The following is a 17,987-nucleotide window of genomic DNA, read 5'->3' on the forward strand; positions in this document are numbered from 1 at the left end:
GCCCTTAGAAACACATACTGAAGTTGTTCCAAAGCAAAATGCTGAAAAACAGTAACTGAGTTATTCAGCAAGAAATTTCAGAAGAACCTCAAATTACCCTATAATTAATTCCAATTTCCTGTGATTGAACACACTTCTGAAGCCTATAAATCAACAGAAACGAACGTGACAACTAAATTAAAAAAATGTTAATTACAAAGATTCATAAATTTTCTAATTTTTGAATAGAAGAGTCACCTACTAGCACATCACTATATCCTGATAGGATTTCAGCTGGGACTTTATAAATTATTGCAAGCCCTTAATTACATTTTATAAGTGCTAAAAAATACTCCATTTTTACCAAATGTTCTTTTCCCTTGTAAAAGAATAAAGCTACTTCAAACTCTTCCTATGAGGCAAAAAGTCTCAAGCCAAAAGTAACTTTTGAGAGAAGTTTTGAGGAGTTTAAGCAGCTTCACCACAGGAAACAATCTTCCCACCCCACTCCCCCCAAACAGAAGCAGCAGTGAGCAAAGCACATGAGGCAGTAACTATTCTTCCCCAATACAGAAGAAAGGTGAAGTGGCTGATTGGTGTGGTGGAAAACAATAGATTTAGATCAAGAAACCTGGCTTCCAATGCTTGACCTGCCACACACTTCCTCGAAATGACGATGACTGTATACAAAACTCTTAGCTTCTCTGATCTCAGATTCATCATCAGAAAAATGGAATTAATAAGAACATCTAGCTATCTTAAAAGGTTGTGACTATCAAATAAATTAACAGAAATAAAACGGCTTTATAGTCGTAATATATAAAGTTATTGTTACTGTTAAATCTGTAAGTCATTCAAACTAACTACCTTTGAAATCTGATTTGCCTCACATACAATTACATTCAATAACAAATATAGCACGGTCGCACAATAATTTGGCTAATGAAAAACAGACATTAAAATTAAGTTCCAATTTCATTTTGTATATAAAAATCTAAATTAGGAAATTACTTGGAAATAAAATTATAATTAAAGATACTTTATAAAAATATTTCTATACCTATGAAGTTACAATATTTAATTCAGTAATATAACTAAATACAAGATAATTTTTAAACTTTATAGTGGCCACATTGTAAATGTAATAAAATTTAATTTATACTACACAAAGTTTTTATATATACAAATAATATTCAACCAAAATCTTAACAGTAGTTATCTAAAACAGTAAAAGTCCCGTATCCCAATGTTTGTTTGTTTATCTACTATCCCAGTAACATGGTAATCTGAATTTTAATTTATTGTTTCATTCATTTGTACCATTTATTTTCTGCTTCATTCAGCTTATCAAGTGAAAACAGATTAGCCAGCTCCACTTTTTGGTTCTCATGCATTAACACAATACCACAGTGTTTATACTGCAAACACTTCATGGAAATGCTTAAGTAAATAACTGAAAAAAATCCATGGTGTTTTCCTTGATTTGAAAAAAAAACAACAAAAAAACCCTGACAATTTTTAAAACAGTCTTGTTAATTCAGCTTAACCTCTATGGGAAAGCAATGAAAACAACAAGGAGGAAAAAAAGTTTCAGAACTTATCACTAGGAAACTCCCTTTTCTTTTTTTTCTTTCTTTCTTTCTTGGCTTTTTCATTTTTTTGCTGTAACGACTTCTGAATTTACAGGATAAAAGTAAAGCCTGAACAGCAGCTTTCTTTATCCAGCCACTTGGGGATAGCTGACATTTTAAAACACTTATTCCATGAGCTTTACATTTATGAACTCATTTAATCTTCACAACCCAATGATGTAGGTGCTATTAACTCGTTTTAACAGATGAAGAAACTGAGGCAACAAAAATAAGTAACTTGCCCAGTGGCCAAAGGATTCCATGTTAGATGTTCTGGCTCCAGAATCTATGCTTTTAATCACTATGATATATCAACATGGTTAAAGAAGTTATAATTTAATGACAGTACTCTACAATTTGTGATTTAATAGGCTTTCACTTCCAATTGAATATGCTGGTTAACTATTTTAAGTGCTGTTAAATTATGTAAACCATTCTAGGCAAGTACAGAAGAGGAAAGCAATAGCCTAAGAGCTGGCACATGTGTAATAAATGAGCTACCTGTATTTCGTACCTCATTCCTCAGATTCATTTCAGACCTTTTAGACACCTATTAGCATTCACATTAACCTCTCCTAAGTGATACCCATTAGAAATCACGTCTAGAGAGGTTTACTTCTAAAAGAACACAGCAGGAGGGCATATCTGAGACTCACAACTTAAGGTTTCTAGTATTTCACAAAATTTCTTGCACATTAGAAAGGCTGAAAGTAATAGTCATCAATAGTCAAATTAACACCTATTGAAATCTGTCTGATATCAATTTATACATCCTCCTGTACATTAACCCTGGAAAAAAATTGGGTTAATCCGTAAGACAGGATTTCAATTAAGACTGAACATTTTTGCAGAACTTCCCTCTCACAACAGAACATATTACTTAATGATATTAAACACTTTAACTCCTTCTGTTCCATAAAATTTACTTTAGAAAGTTAATATTCCTCTTCTAACTATAGTTCTGTCAAATTTAGGACCTAGAAGTCATCTGAAGCTATCTCTTATGACAGAGTTACGTTTTTACAAAATAAAAGTGATACTCTTAAATTAGAAAGCACTTTTAAAAATTAGAGAATTTTATCTGAAACTGAAGGTAAAGTTTTATTTATCATTCTTTCTAGCCTGTTTAAAAAACAAAGCAGAAAAACAAGACACCATTGTCACAATAGTAAATTTTCATTAAAATACATTTTTTAAAGTGTCATATAATCAACAAGCTACAAGAAGTCTTAGACTAACTGCTGATTTTCCTTCAAATATGGCAATGGACACTTCCAAGTATTGAATATCAGAAAAATTATTCTTTTTGTCCTATTCTTTCTAGCCTAATTATAAAGTCTTGCACTTTCCAAATTCCCAAATTTTGAGCTTCCTTGTGTGGTGTTGAGGTATGTCACAGAGACAGAGGTTAAGATTACTGTATAAACTACAAGAACATTTATGAATCTGTTCTTTGGAATTCAGAACACATTATTTCTCAGGCGGCAACCATAAACCTGAATTGGCACTCATACTGCACATGTATTCATCTGTGTTATATTTCAACACAGAGAACATGTATATAATTGAGTGCCTTTAGCGTTTTAATATAAGATGCAATATTTACCCCTGCAATTATTCATAATGCACCTTAATAACACTGGATAGATCTAAACTTCAAATTTCATATCTGCTACTTGTATAAACGACTATAAGATAACCTCCTCCTGTAAATAAGTGGATAGAGTTAACAAACTCTGTCACTTACTATCAAAGCAAGTGTTTTTCTAGTCTAATCTCCCACATCAAGCTGTCCATTTTTATTTGTTAATAAAAACACTAGAGGCAAACTGCATACATATCTTAACTCTGTTAAGGGGCACAGAGCTCTTTGGCAGGCACTTGTTTTCTCTAATCAGCTCCTCAACAACTATCGCAATGTAAGTTTTACATTCTCACTTGGCAAATTTTCATAAATACCACACTTAGGATAGTTATCATAAAACTCACATTTAAAATCCTATAGACTGGTGGGAGGTGAATATCCTCTAAAATGCATTATGTAGTTTGAAAACAAATACTGTTTCCCCGAAAATAAGACCTAGCCGGACCATCAGCTCTAATGCGTCTTTTGGGGCAAAAATTAATAAAAGACCCGGTCTTATTTTGCTATAAATAAGACCCAAAGACACATTAGAGCTGATGGTCCGGCTAGGTCCTATTTTCGGGGAAACACAGTAGCTGTCTGCTTCAGCTCTGAACTATTAATATTAAGAACAGTGTAGAACCTCCACGAATTATAAAATTGACAGCATCATTAACAAATTAAATGATTTAAACTAGTCAGTAGCAGACCTAGGCCTAGAATCTAATTCACGAGATTGTCTTTCCAGAGCTCCTTCTGTCACGCCTTACTTCCACAATTTAACGAAATTGTATAACCTGGCTAGAAACTGATCTGCTCACTCAAATCAATGAAGGGCATGAAAGTTACACACTCCAAAGGCAGCTTAAGGAAGGGGAGTCCAAATAGACTTCAAGAGTTCTTATTCCCAGGTAAAATTTTCCTAAATTTGCTCCCATACCAACTTTTTCTAGGTTTCCTTTTAATGTTAGACAAATCAAAAATATTTATAGCTCAAAAACTCATCTCAATTTCTCGATTGATAAAGGCCAAATGTTTATACCAGGACTTTCCAACAGAAATTTCTGCATCGATGGGAATTTTCATATCTTCATGTAGCCACTAGCCACATGTGGCTAATAAGCACTTGAAATGTGCAACTGAGAAGCTGAATTTTCAATTTTAATTAAATTTAAATTGTAACACGTCTAGAGGCTAACATGTTGGATAGCACAATCTAGATCATCCCCAGTGAAAACAGAATTAGCTAATGAAATCACGAAAACTGAGTCCTTTTGCAGTATTTTTAGAGTACCTGCCATGTGAAGCAGGTGACACAGCATGGAAAGAACACACCATTCTGCATTCATGACCTCTGGGTTCCAAATGAAATCATTTATCAGCAGAAGGGGCAGATGAAATCAAAGTCTAAATCATACACACAATTCATCTGTGAATGGGACTAAACGTACCTGCCTTTGTGGGGACTGTGATTTAGTACTGTTCGCATTAAGAGTACTCTGTGAAACATAAAGCCTAGGCTCAACAATATGACTGAACACTGGAAGCAATGGTCAAGTGATTTTGCACATCATTGCCTCATGACAGGTAAAGTATACAAAGAAAATGATATTCAAATTACACCAAAAGGTGACTGAACTGTAAGCCTACATTCTATATTCTTAATAGCTAACTTTTTAGCTTTTTGACAGACAACTGACATGAATTAAAAGGCCATCAACAATGCCAAAAATCTAGCATCCTTTCTCTTAAGGAGGCAAAAGACAAACTATTGGCAAGGCCACTGACAAAATAACTGACAATGCTCCCTCACTGCAAAAGAAAAACAATGAAACAGCTCTTTGCTGTCTGGCCACAGTCTACAACAGTGGCAGGACTAAAGTACAGCAAAGCCAGGGATATTTCTCAATACCCAGAAGACAAAAGCATGGCCTATGTCTAGTCTATAGAAACATATAATAATACCACCTAAAATAGTTACAGGATTTTAAACTTTTTACCTGTTTTCCTGAAGACTATATCTCATGTGATTCTTGTAATAATTCTATTAAGTAAATAAGGAATAGTCTGATACTCTAGCAAGCTGAAAATCATGACCAATATTAAATACAAGCATATTACTATTATGTAGCATTTCTTATTTATAATGAGGTTAGTTTATATGTTTATATATACTCCCTTGTTTAAGGAAAACAAACAAAAAAGGTTCTATCAACTCAAATAAACTAAATAGTATATTTCTGCATTTTCATAACAATGATCCAAAGACAGAGAAAACAAATTCTTGTCAAATCCAAGATTTATTCTGAGATGGAATACATATATCCTTTTAATTATGATTGAAGAACCAAGAATTAAAATCAGTCCAAAGGTAAAGAATGAAAATTCACTGGCCACTGCTTACTAATGAGAGTTGGTTGTCTAAAAGATGGTTTTTACATTTTTTAAATTTACCAGCCATAAATAGCAAGCTTTTTTATTAATAGCAATACAATCGAATATTTAAATTTTGAAATATGGGTTTTCTTATTAAAAGGACAATATCCTTACAGATTTTTAATATTAAATTTCCATGAAAAATATATTTCCATATACATACTTTTACCTCAAGGGGTAGTCTCCTTTGGCTATCTTGTACGTATTATCATTTTTTTCCGTTTTTTACTTAGGATCAGCTCTCAATCCTCTTGCTTTCTAATCTCTCAATTGTCTACTCATAAATTGAAAATCATGTAAAATATTAAACACACAGTTTAACGGGGCTTATGTGACTGTTGCTTTAAGGTAAATTCAAATATGAAAATTGTGAAGCTACAATTCAAGTTCACTTACTTTGGGCATTTCAAACTGAAAATTACAGTTAGGCTAGAATGAACTCTTAAAAAGCATCATTTAATACATGATACGGTTTTAGTTTCTGTTTTTCAGAGCATACATCAGAAAATTAATATTTAACTTATATATACAGAAAATATTTCTCGGATTCTTACAAATGTCTGCAAAACTCCAGGAGGTCTAATATAAGTAACACGAGGTATCTTCATTTTCTACATCCTGACATACAATTATGAATATAGAAATGAACACTACTTATCACAAAAGAATAAGAGCTGTATCTTCATTATCATTGCCATCAAATTTGGATATAAAAGAGACACTAAAAGTTGAAAAACTTAGTTACTAAGAGCAAGTCAGGGAGTACAGATGTCCTCTTTACATCAGAAGACTCAAGTCTTGTGCTCCATTATCCATATCTAACTAGACGGAGAATAAATTGTGATTATCCCTTAACTCAGGGGTGTCCAAACTTTTTTCAACGGTTATCACCAAGGGCCATATGCAGTAAAATACACAAACAGCCGGGCCACTCACTCGAGGTGAAGTACGTGAAGTACGTATTGCCTCACCTGGTTTATTTAAGTAAACTAAACGTATTTTTGGAATTTGCTGCAGGCCAATTAACAATGGATTGCAGACCGCAGTTGGCCCGCGGGCCGCAGTTTGGACACCCCTGCCTTAACTGAACAAGCAAATTGAAGAACAGCAAAACAGAATTACGTTAGACTTTTAAGCAAAAAAAATTCACTCAAATGCAGTGATTTTAGATTAGGTTTTAGGAACAATATAGAAAACTGAATCCCAGCAAAAGTCTCAACAATTTGAACTATAAACATTAGTCTGCTTATTAAAGATGAACCAATGCACTGTGTTACCATGAACAAGAAGGTTTAAACTCCAATGATTCAAAACTTTCCTATGTCAAATGGGACCAACTGCTAAGAACCAAAGACTGATTTTCAAGTTTTTTGTATTCTTGTTCTCTCACACTTACCAAAGTTTCTATAATGTATTGCACTGTATCTGATTACAAAATAGTTTACGCTGTAAACATCAAAAATTGGGGATAAAAAGCCATCAAATAACTACTGCAGAATATCCTGTTCCTACCACTGTGTACACATTTCTCTGTAACTAGGCTGGCATTCAAAATTTTACAAACTACCCAATAAAAATGCTAAGAGAAAATAGTGGACAAACCTGAAAGAATAGCTTCTTTCAAATATAATAGCATATGGGAGAACTTCCTGATATCATTCACCAACTCCTTGATGTAATCCGGGTCAAAAATGGAGTTGGAACTTAAAGACTTGAGCCCCATTTCAGAAGTTGTAACATCAGTAGAGAGCTGGCCTGATGACAAAACACGTTTTTTCTTTGTCTTTTTCTGTTTGTGAGCAATCATCCTTTCATATAACAGTCAGAAAAACTGAAATCCTTAAGGGGGGGGGGGGGTCGAGAGAAAAAAAAGAGAAACACAAATACTACATCAACCAGGGGAAACATTCGACTAGGTTTTCACAAATAGCCAGCCCATAGCCCACCTCAGTATTCTATTAAAAACAACCACAACAACAAAAACTGTACTATATTACTACCAAGAGTAGCAGCTTCTATTTAGTAAGTACCAGTAACCTTGATAACTCTATGATATACAAACTACTAGTCTCTTCATAAGTTAAAGAACCTGAGGTTTGGAGGTTAAATAATTTGTCTAAACTCTTAGCTGATAAATGATGAACTGGCTACTTAAATCAGATCTGCCTTGATACCAAAATCCATGCTCTTAACTCCTAGGGTACAGAATTGTTTTAATTTGTAAAAGTTTTCCTGAAATGTCATTTAGTAGAAGGACATATTCTCCCTCGATGACATTACCTTCAAAAATAAAGATGAAATATGAGCTTTGAAAAAAGAAAGACCTGTTTGCAAAATGCCCCTCCATCACTTACTGTGTGTAACGTGACAAGCTGTTAATCTTTATTTTGGTGTGCTCATTTATAAAACAGGAATGTAACATCCTGACATCTACCTCATGAGATGACAGTAAGCATTAAAAGAGACAATGGTATAGAAGTTTCTATCCAGCCCATAAAAGAGGTTCAATTACAGTTAGTTCTCGATAATGCATACACATACATACATACACGTACATACACGTACACACACACTTACACACACACATACACACAATCTGGGTTATCAAATTAGAGCAAGAATTTTTCTTTGTTGAAAACAAGTTCTAAGGGTGTGTCCACTAATCTGACACACCCTGATTGGTCAAATAAATGTATGATCATCGGGGCAATATTTTTGATAATTTCAATTGGTATAGTAAAAACACAATCTTTTGGAATGAGATTTAGATTTGAATCCTTGCTGAATACTTTCTGGATGTGTGACCTGTATACTTTGCTTATAGGCTATCTGAGGACTAAAAGGAAACACAAAATTAAAAGACTTCAGATATTAAAACACCTAATCCTGGCACATAGTTGGAACTCAGAAAAAAAAAATCTTAGTTTGTTTCTGTTTCATTCTTATATTTTACCTTTCCAGAATAAAAAGTCCTAATTTTGTTTGTTACTATTGGAATCAAAAAGGAAATGACTGGTGGAATTAAAATTAGCTCAAGCATCATCATTAAAACATTTTTCAAACATTTTATCTTGAATATTTGGATAATTTCAAAATGGTAGAATTACTAAGGGCTTCCACAGAATTTACAGTAGTAAATTTTATGTAATACTTATTTTCAGGTCATGTGTAAAATATGTTTTGTATCATTTACTCTTTCCAGTACTTCACCCAACTCTATAAATTTTCTTCTTCCTAATCTACAGGTCTTTCACCTATCCACTTGTATCTCTACTACCACACTAGGTGAAATTACTATCATTTTTCGTCTGAGCTAGTTACTAATTTCCTAATGATCTCTCCACATCATTCCTGTCCCATTCCAAATGCAGTAGTACACTTTCCAAAACATGAATCTCATCATGTCATTTCTCTGCTCAAAACTCTTCCAAAGGGCCAGGAGAAGAGTGCGCTACAAGGCTCAATATGAGATCTGGTTCCTACCTACCTCTGCCATGTCATCTGGAGTCAGGATTCCTACTCAACACTCCTGCCACACACACTTCCTTCTCTTTCTTCCAACAATATTTGTTTACTGTGACCCACAGTAGGAAATAATATTGCATCCTGGCCAGTGTACACATTAGGTATGTTATGTCTGTGTGTGCTGTTACGTGTAGGCATGCATAAAACAGAAAACAGATTCCAGCTAAGGAGCCAGGTGATATACTCAGATGATTTCTATCCTATCCCATTTCATTTTTTAAAACGCTGGCTGCAACCCACCAAATTGGTTTCTTACTCATAATGGGTCCATGACCCTACAACTTGTAAAACACTGACTGATTGACTCAGGGTCCTACCTCTGCGCAGCGCCATTTGCCTGGACTACTTCTTCCCCTCGGTTTACTCATTCTAATCTCAGCTCAAAAATCACTTCCTCAAAGAAATCTTCCTGGACCACTCCTGCCCCCGTAACTACCACGACCAAAGTAAAGAAGAATTTCCTGTTAGATGCTTTACAGCATCCTGTACTTTTCATCACTTCACTTAAAGTTCATATAGATGGTTTACGTCTTCCTATCTAGACTATAATCTCAAGGATATCAAGATGACATGTTTGCTACGTAATCACATATTCTCTGTTTACAGCACAGCGCATGGCATATGAGGGATGAACTACTCAAAACTATTTGCAGAATGAATGAGCTTATAAGTTTATAGTTTTAATTAATGTTTATAGAAAAAATGGTTAATTCCAGATTGCTGCAGTGGTTTTAATGGAAAATATAAATGATTTTTAAAAATCTGTCTCTAAAACAGTGTCTTACAAACACACACACACACACACACACACACACACACACACACACACCCCAAGCATATAAAATTGAGTACAGACAAGATTACACAAAACTGAAATCAAAGTTAGATTTCTATTACTGTTTCTCTACCTCTGATTATTAAATAAGGTATCCCAATACTTCTCTAATAGCTTTTATAGTTCCTTTATTCCATAATCTTGTTAATCTCAAATTATTTCTAAGAATGTAATTTTTACATTTAAACTAGTTGTAAACTTATCTAACATTAATACTTAAATGTGTAGATAATTTCTAAAATTAACCTACGACAATTTTTAAGCTATTATTTATTATAATACCTAAGTCTCCCCAACAACAACAACAACAAAACAAGTGCCTTGTTTGGGCAGCTCTTTTACAGATCATTAATTGAGAAGACTATTAACCCAACATTTTTGCAGCTTACTTTATAAAGTCACTCCGATTAACTTTGATGGCTTTTAGTTTAATAAATCAGAGAATTGGTCATTGTCCTGGTAAAAAGACAGTTATAAAAATTAAAGACATATATCACAAGTTCCAAATAAAACAATTCACCTGTTTCAGCAAAAATAATTTACTTTAACAAGTGTCAAATTAGCAACCCAAAGCTGTAACAAGTGCTTCAAAAATGCTTAAATATTTTTAGTCAAGACTAAGAAAAATCTGTAAACAAGAAACAAAAATGGTGGGGAAAAGAGAAACTAAAAAAGGGTTATTATATTCTACCTCTATCAGCAATGATGAGTAATATACTAATTTGGTTATACATATTTTACTACTATTCATATTTCAAACTGAAAAAAAGAAACATTACAATTGAAAATATTTAAATAGCAAAGTTAATTCAAGCTCTCGTAAAATTGAACTATGATAATGAGAAAGTTTTGAGGATGTACACTTTCCAAGACCATCCACACTACTGTGTCCCAAATTGACCATCCTTTGGTTAGAGGTAACATAAAATGTAGTTAGTAACAGTTGGCAATTTAATTAAATGAGGCAATAATATGGAAAGCACTAAGCACAGTGCCTAGTTCAAAACGAAGACTCAGTAAGTGTTAGCCATTATTGCTAGCAGCGCTTTATTGTGGGAGATTCTTCTTAAACACAAGTAATGAACAGGATGTGGCTTCACTACAATATGTCTGTAGACTGTGAGCAAGAGATATACCACTAAAATTGCAGAAACTTAACTGACTTCATGGAAATCTACTAAATCTCTTCCAAGTGAAGTTTGAACTGTACAAACAGATCGTTGAGCAAAATATTTGTGAAACGCTCCTAATTCTCATGCATCTCTTCCACTCCACACCATCAACATTAAAAACGTGTTTAATGCACTTCGCAAAGAACTTTGTAGCAAATAGAAAATTACTGTGCAAAAATTTCTCTGTACATTCTAAATTCTAAGCAATATGTGCATTAGAAATATGAACACTAACTTCCTTGTATCCTGGAATGTGTCTTTTCCAAGACTTAGGTGGCCTGAGTTAATGTCCCTGCCCTAAATACCTCCCCTCCAAATGTATCATTACAGAATTATTTTCATTTTAGGCACTGGGCTGTCTAATTGAAGTGTGAAATTATCCCAAATATTTGTATATAATACTTCCCGTTTTACTGTTTCTACCTCAGGGAAAAACTGCCAGATATTTCAGAAATCTGCCATTTCAGCACAATTTCTTTTTTTCCCCCCCAACACAATTTCTGATTTGGTAGGAATCTACTTAAAAATCAGAAATCTACAAATCAGAAAAAAATCATCCTGGAGGTCTTTAATTATATATTTTTAAAAATCTCCACAAAAAAAAAGAACAGGGGCATGTCAAAAGTTTTAGCAATAATATGCAAATAACTGTAATTTCTAAAGAAAGGCATGCAATGCACATGCACTTCATTCCTGTGCATTTAGAACCCAGCGCGTTTAAAAAAGAGGAAGCTGCCCAACCTCCCACGCCTCCAAAATGTCTAGCATTCCTGGCAGGCAGTGCTCTCCCTTGACCAGCTCAAACTATCCAATGCCCAAGACCACGTTCTCTATCCCAGGATTTAGAAAGAGTGGGGAAATGAAGCAAAAAGGGCCGGCGAGCATTGATAGTGAGGGCCAAGAGATACCGTCACGGAGACAGCTGGAGAAAAGGGAAGGGGCGCTCAGGTCCCGCCTTTAGCAGCTAACAGTCCTACACTCGGAAACGGTATGAGGCCAATTCCTACTTGAGAAAGAGCAAAAAAAGATTAATATGAAGACACTAGGCTCGTCTCGTCATTTACTAAGGCTCCATTCCACCCTGAAACTTCTCAGATCTGAGCTCACGCGTCAAAAAGAAAATTTTAAAAACGAACAAAAAACACCGTCAAGCCCCAAACACAGGCACAACGGAATTGGGAAAAACCATTGAGACTGAACGAAACATCCCCCACGCCCCCAGCCCAAAAGACAGACGAGAACAATGCACCAGGGAAATCCTAAAATATCTCAGGAATGAGACCCAGTTGAAGCGAGGGCTGCTGTCAGGGCAGGTGGGAGCGGGAAGGGATCAGAAGCAAGACCGGACTGCAGCGGTCAACAGCAGAGATTCTGAAGCAAAATTGCCTGGGTTTAAATCCGCACTCTGTCAATTACTAGTCTATGTATTCCAGCAGGTTTTTAACTTCAGTTTCCCCGTGTGAAAAACGAGTTAAGTAATCTCGGACCTGTGGTAAGGATTAAAGAAATTGACTGTGGAGCGCTTTTAGAACTGGATGCGGACGATGGGATGTGCTGTGTGTTTGTTTTTATTATCATCGTCCATCTGCTCAGGGCCACTGTTCGCGCCCTCCCGATTGCTCCGGGCAAGCCCCGAGCGCCCCTCGTCCGTGTGGGACCCCTCCCGGAAGGACGAGAAGCCCCGAGGACCCGGCCCAGCTCCCAGCGAAGACCTCAGCTGGCCTCCACCTGGGGCCACCGCGTGCCGCCCGGACCCTGGACCGCAATTCGAGCGCGGCTGCCGCGGGGAGACCCCAGCCGGCTGCCGCAGCCGCCGCCCCACACTCACCGCGGCGCTCCATCCTGCGACCTGGACATGGACGCCGGCTCTACACTCACGCCCGCCGCCGCCGCCGCCGCCGCCGCCGCTGAGGGCTGGACCTCGCCGACCCCATCCCCCCCACGTCCCGCGGACGCCCGGCCGAACCGCCGCCCCGGTAGCTACCGCCAGCACAGCAAGGGCCGCCACCGCCCCGCCCCATCCCGTCCTCTCTCCTCCCTCCCGGCCTCGCCCCGCCCCAGGGCGCCCAGCCCATTGGCCCGCGCGCCTAGAAGGCGGGGCTCAGCAGCCGGTCGCAGGTGGGGCGGCCGCTGGCGCTCACGCGCAGGAAGCCCGCTGTCAGCTGCACCAGAGCCCGCAGACTGTCCCTAACATCGCAGAACATGTTAAGACACCCGGTGTGGCTCGCGGCAGGATAGGCGGAGCGAACCTCAGGAACAAGTCACCTGATGACTACATCTGGCTAGTGGGAGTTTCTCAGGTGACCAATCCACATGTCTTATGAGGTGCTTCCTTTGACCACCTGTACCTCCCGCTCCGATTCCTTTAAGAAAACAAAAACCAAAACAGGACCCCACACAGGTAAAGGGTGACACAGGCCTGGTTCAACTCCTTTTCAGAAGAATGAACTACCTCAAAACCAGCTAACTACTCTGCCTTCTGTAGTTCCACTTAGACTTATATTACTTTCTTCAACTACACTCTCAAACTCGCTCAGAATGAGGAAAATGTCTGAGAAAGATGAAAACAATGCTGGGGAAATAAAGTAAACCTGGCCCCTCAGGTGCTACTTGGAAAAGATAAATATGAAAATGCTCAGCTCCTTGGTTACTTTAGCTCCACACTGAATTTTTCAGACTTAACTTACACAAATGTACCCACCCCACCCCACAAATCCTAAACACAACAGTACCAAGACTTGCACGCCACAGATACTCAGGAAACCTCAAAACCACTTTCCTTCTAACTACACTTAGAAAGAAAAATGAACCATGGACTCTCACCAGGAAAACTGATGATGCCCTGAACTGAAAACAATTATTAAGAGGAGACATCAGGAGTTCCCAGGCCGAGGGGGTGGGAGGCGAGTGCAGTGCAACCCTGATTAAATCATAAATAAGGTTTTGTGGAAGAAATATGAGAAAGCCATTCAACCTCAAACAGCCCCTTATATCTATTTTAAAATATATTATTTTATGCTTTCTTATCTAATATTACCCTTAGTAAACAGGACTGTGTTCCTCATTAAAGTGGAACTCACAGTGTCACCGACAATGTCTTGAACAAGGTTCTGATGGGAGAAAGGGTATTTGGGGTGGAGGTAGTGGTGTGACAAGAAACTGGGAGGGAGGGAGACAAAAAGCAGTGAAAGAGAGACAGAGATGTGGAAGGCGAGAAACAATTATGGAGAGGCGAAAAAGACAGAGAGAGGAAGAAGACCAAGAAAGATGCAGAGACAAGAGGAGGCAGAGAAAGAGAAAATAAAATAAGATGGAGACAGAATAAGTAAGATAAGAGACACAGAGATGATAGAGAGACTGCCCACTGACAGAGAAAGGGAAAGGGGATACCTCTCACATACGGTTCTAGGGAACTGAAGCCAATTAGGCCCCCAGGTTGTTACTTGAAAAAAAAAAAAAAAAAAAAAAAAATATATATATATATATATATATATATATATATATATATGAACCCCAGGCTCCTTCATTACCTAGGCTCTATGAGTATTTTGCAGACTTAATTTTTAAAAACTTATCCATTAAGCCTTAAACCTAACTGTATTAAGATCAAAAGCACTAGAGATGCGGAAGATACCTAACATCCAAATGTTCCTGTTTGGAGAGAATGATGTGCCATGGACGCTCATCATGAAAACCACTGATGACTAAACTGAAGGACACCAATGGGAAGAGAAGAAAAGATTCTAAAGGCTAAGGATGGTTATGGCAAGGCAACTCTCAGGGAGACCAATAAAGGAAAGTCTGCCCCCTCGGAACTGCTCTGTGTTCATCTCAAGACCCTTCCCACTAGATCTACCTCTAAACCATCTCAAAATAGCCAACTGTTGTGCACAGGACTTGACACAGAGTGGGTCTTCAATGATAATTGATGGTTAAATTACAAGTAAGGTCACCTGAAGGAAATTTTGGACAAGTCTTATAATCCCAATCCTCCTCTTAAATCTTTTTAAAAATATGTTAATTATCTGTCATCTTCTCCATCCTTCTTCTGAGCAAGGAGGATGATGACCTTTGGAAACATTAGAAAAAATGGCAGTTCACTTTTAAATTAAAAGGATTATTTTATTAATCCCCCCACTTGCATTGTTTTAAAGTAATGTTATATCACACATATAAGTTTCAAGTATGAAAAGTATGTTATTGCAACAATACTCTTCTGCAAGTCCAAAATCCTTTGTATATAATTAAACTGTAAAGTGTTTAAAAAAAAAAAGTAAATCATCTGTATATTTATTGTAAATGTCCAACAACTTAAAATGTTGTTCAATTAGTTGCCGAAAAACACTTAATGAAGAAACATTTATTTGAGAAGAAACTACTTGCATTTTTACCATTTCACAGTATTAGTGTCTCTAGTATTCTTTCCTTCTCAAAAAGAAATCCGTATCCTTTATAATATTGCTCTTGAGTCAGCCATTCTGTGAAGCCTCAAGTTACATATTGTTAAAATCTTTTTCACTTGTTCTCTGCAATGTTAACATAGTATTGTTATTTTTGCTAGGTTTCTTCATATTCCCAGAGTTGATTCTGTAGTTTAGGTAGCCTACTTTTCATAACAGAACACTGGTCTAAAAACATCTTACAATGTCCTGAGACATTTTTGGTTGTCAAAACTGGGGAGGAGGTTGTACTGACATCTAGTGGGTAGACGAAATGGATGCTGCTAAATATCCTACTTGCACTGGAGAGCACCCCCCACCCCTCACACCCCCACCCCTAACAAAGAATTATCTTGCTCAAAATGATCAATACTGTCAAGGCTGAGAAACCCTGCTCTAGATCTAATTACCAGTCTATACGCAGTAAGAAGACAGAGGAACACGTTAAATTACATCAAGGATGCACCCAGCAAAATCTAGACTGTGGGCCATTTTATAGAGCAAACTACACGATTTATTTAACAAATAAAATGCAAGGATAAGATGGGAAGAAAATCTGTGGATTAAAAAATCCTTAAAATTTTAGATATATCAAGTGCAAGAATAAATGAGACCAGACTTGCCCTTCTCCTGTACTGTCTTCAGACACTCTACTACAGATAGCACAGAACCGTGATCCTTGAGAAGGGATCACAAACAAATGAGGTGAACCCTACAATTTCCCCAACTTTCTGTCTGGAGGCACATTCTAGCCCATGGCACAGGAAGGGGGAAGCCAAGCATCGCGTGGTACTTGTGTTGAGAGACAGGGATCACACTTCAGAGAGAAGTGCAGTGAGGGGTGGGAGGCTGGGCTCTGCAGGACACAGTACCAGAAGGAAAAGAAGAAGACTCCAGAAATTTGCATAAGCATAAGCAATTCCTTAATTCTCTTACTGAATATAAAGCTGCACATGTATAGGGTGAAACTCCACAAGGAGGGGGAAAGAATTTCCAGGGAGCTATAGCAGGACATTTCCCATGGCTCCCACAGGATGGGGAGACCTCTGAGTTTTCATCAGCCGGAGTAGAGACACCTGTTGAACACTCAAGGAAAGATCCCAGAAAGGCATGTGTTAGTAGTACATCTAACACAGACCTAATAAAAATGGCATTCTAGACTCACCCTAATGAAGCTTCAAAACAAGCCTCATTTTGTAAATTTTTAAAGTTAAAACAAAAGTAATAACAATGTGCTGTGGCATTTACAACATATGCAGAAGTAAAATATATGACAATAGCAAAATGTATGGGAGGAGGGAAATTAAAGTATACAATAAGGTTCTTACATTATATGTGAAGTAGCATATTATTTGAAGGTATACTATAATAAGTAAAAATTCATATTAAAATCTTCAGGGGTACAGTTAGTAAGCCAACAGTGGACATAAATGGAATTTCAAAAAATTAATCCAAAAGAAGGCAGGATAAGAAGAAAAAGAAACAAAAACAGATGAGACAAAATTAAAAACAAGACATTTATAGAAAATTCTACCCAACAACAGCAGAATACACATTCTTTTCAAGTGCACATAAAATATTCACTAAGCTAAACTGTCTAAGGGACCATACAACAAGTCTCAATAAATTGAAAAGCATTGAAATCAAATAATGTATGTTCTCTGACCCAAGCAAAATTAAATTTGGAATAAATAACAGTAGTAATTGGGAAATCTCTAAATATTTGTAAATTATAAAATATACTTTTAAATAATCAATGGGTCAAGTTTCCACAAGAGAAATTTGAAAATATTTTGAATTGAATGAAAATGAAAATGCATTTCAAAATGTGTAAGTTACACAGTAAAAGCAGTGGTTAGAAAAATATACCGTTTTAGTTGCTTTGTTAAAAAGAAAGAAGGGTCTAAAACCAATGAGCTAAGCTTCTACTTTAAGAAGCTAGAAAACCAAGAACAAATTAAACACAAAGTATGTAAAAGGAAGGAAATAATGGTAAGAATAGAAATCAATACATATAAAACAGACAACAGAGAAAAATCAGAAAAAAGCCAATGTAATTAAAAGCTGGTTCCTTGAAAAGATCATTTAAATAGATAAATATCTAGCTAGACTGACCAAAAAGTAAAGAGAGAAAACAAATTACTAACATCATAAATGAAAGAAGGGACTTCAGTACAGACCCTACAGATATTAAAAGAGTAACCAGGCATTATAACAAACAACTCTGACAATAAATTCAACAACTCAGATGAAATGGAAAAATTTCCTGAAAGACACTAATGACAAAACCTAACACAATAGAAAATCTGAATAGCCTTATATGTATTAAAGAAATTGAAAATGTCT

At 36.6% G+C, this 17,987-nt stretch overlaps 1 protein-coding gene across 11 annotated transcripts in view; it reads right to left on the bottom strand.

Moving 5' to 3' along the window:
- ARHGAP29 (Rho GTPase activating protein 29) overlaps window positions 1-17,987 on the bottom strand; it is a 72,450-nt gene that overhangs the window by 48,911 nt on the left and 5,552 nt on the right. For 3 of the 11 annotated variants that reach the window (XM_019752570.3, XM_019752550.3, XM_074335158.2), the window contains exon 2: window positions 7,273-7,509. The exons of 1 other annotated variant lie outside the window; for it this stretch is intronic. In XM_019752570.3, coding sequence (XP_019608129.3) covers window positions 7,273-7,477 — 205 coding nt within the window. In that variant the 5' untranslated portion in view covers window positions 7,478-7,509. Of the gene's footprint in view, window positions 1-7,272; window positions 7,510-10,419; window positions 10,487-13,030; window positions 13,196-17,987 lie in introns of those variants that run through there. 7 more of the 11 variants (XM_074335160.2, XM_019752562.3, XM_074335157.2 and 4 more) reach the window with 6 other exon arrangements.

The sequence above is a fragment of the Rhinolophus sinicus genome, chromosome 14 (assembly GCF_057876585.1).
Source record: "Rhinolophus sinicus isolate RSI-liver-muscle chromosome 14, RSI-T2T, whole genome shotgun sequence".
Taxonomy (NCBI): domain Eukaryota; kingdom Metazoa; phylum Chordata; class Mammalia; order Chiroptera; family Rhinolophidae; genus Rhinolophus; species Rhinolophus sinicus.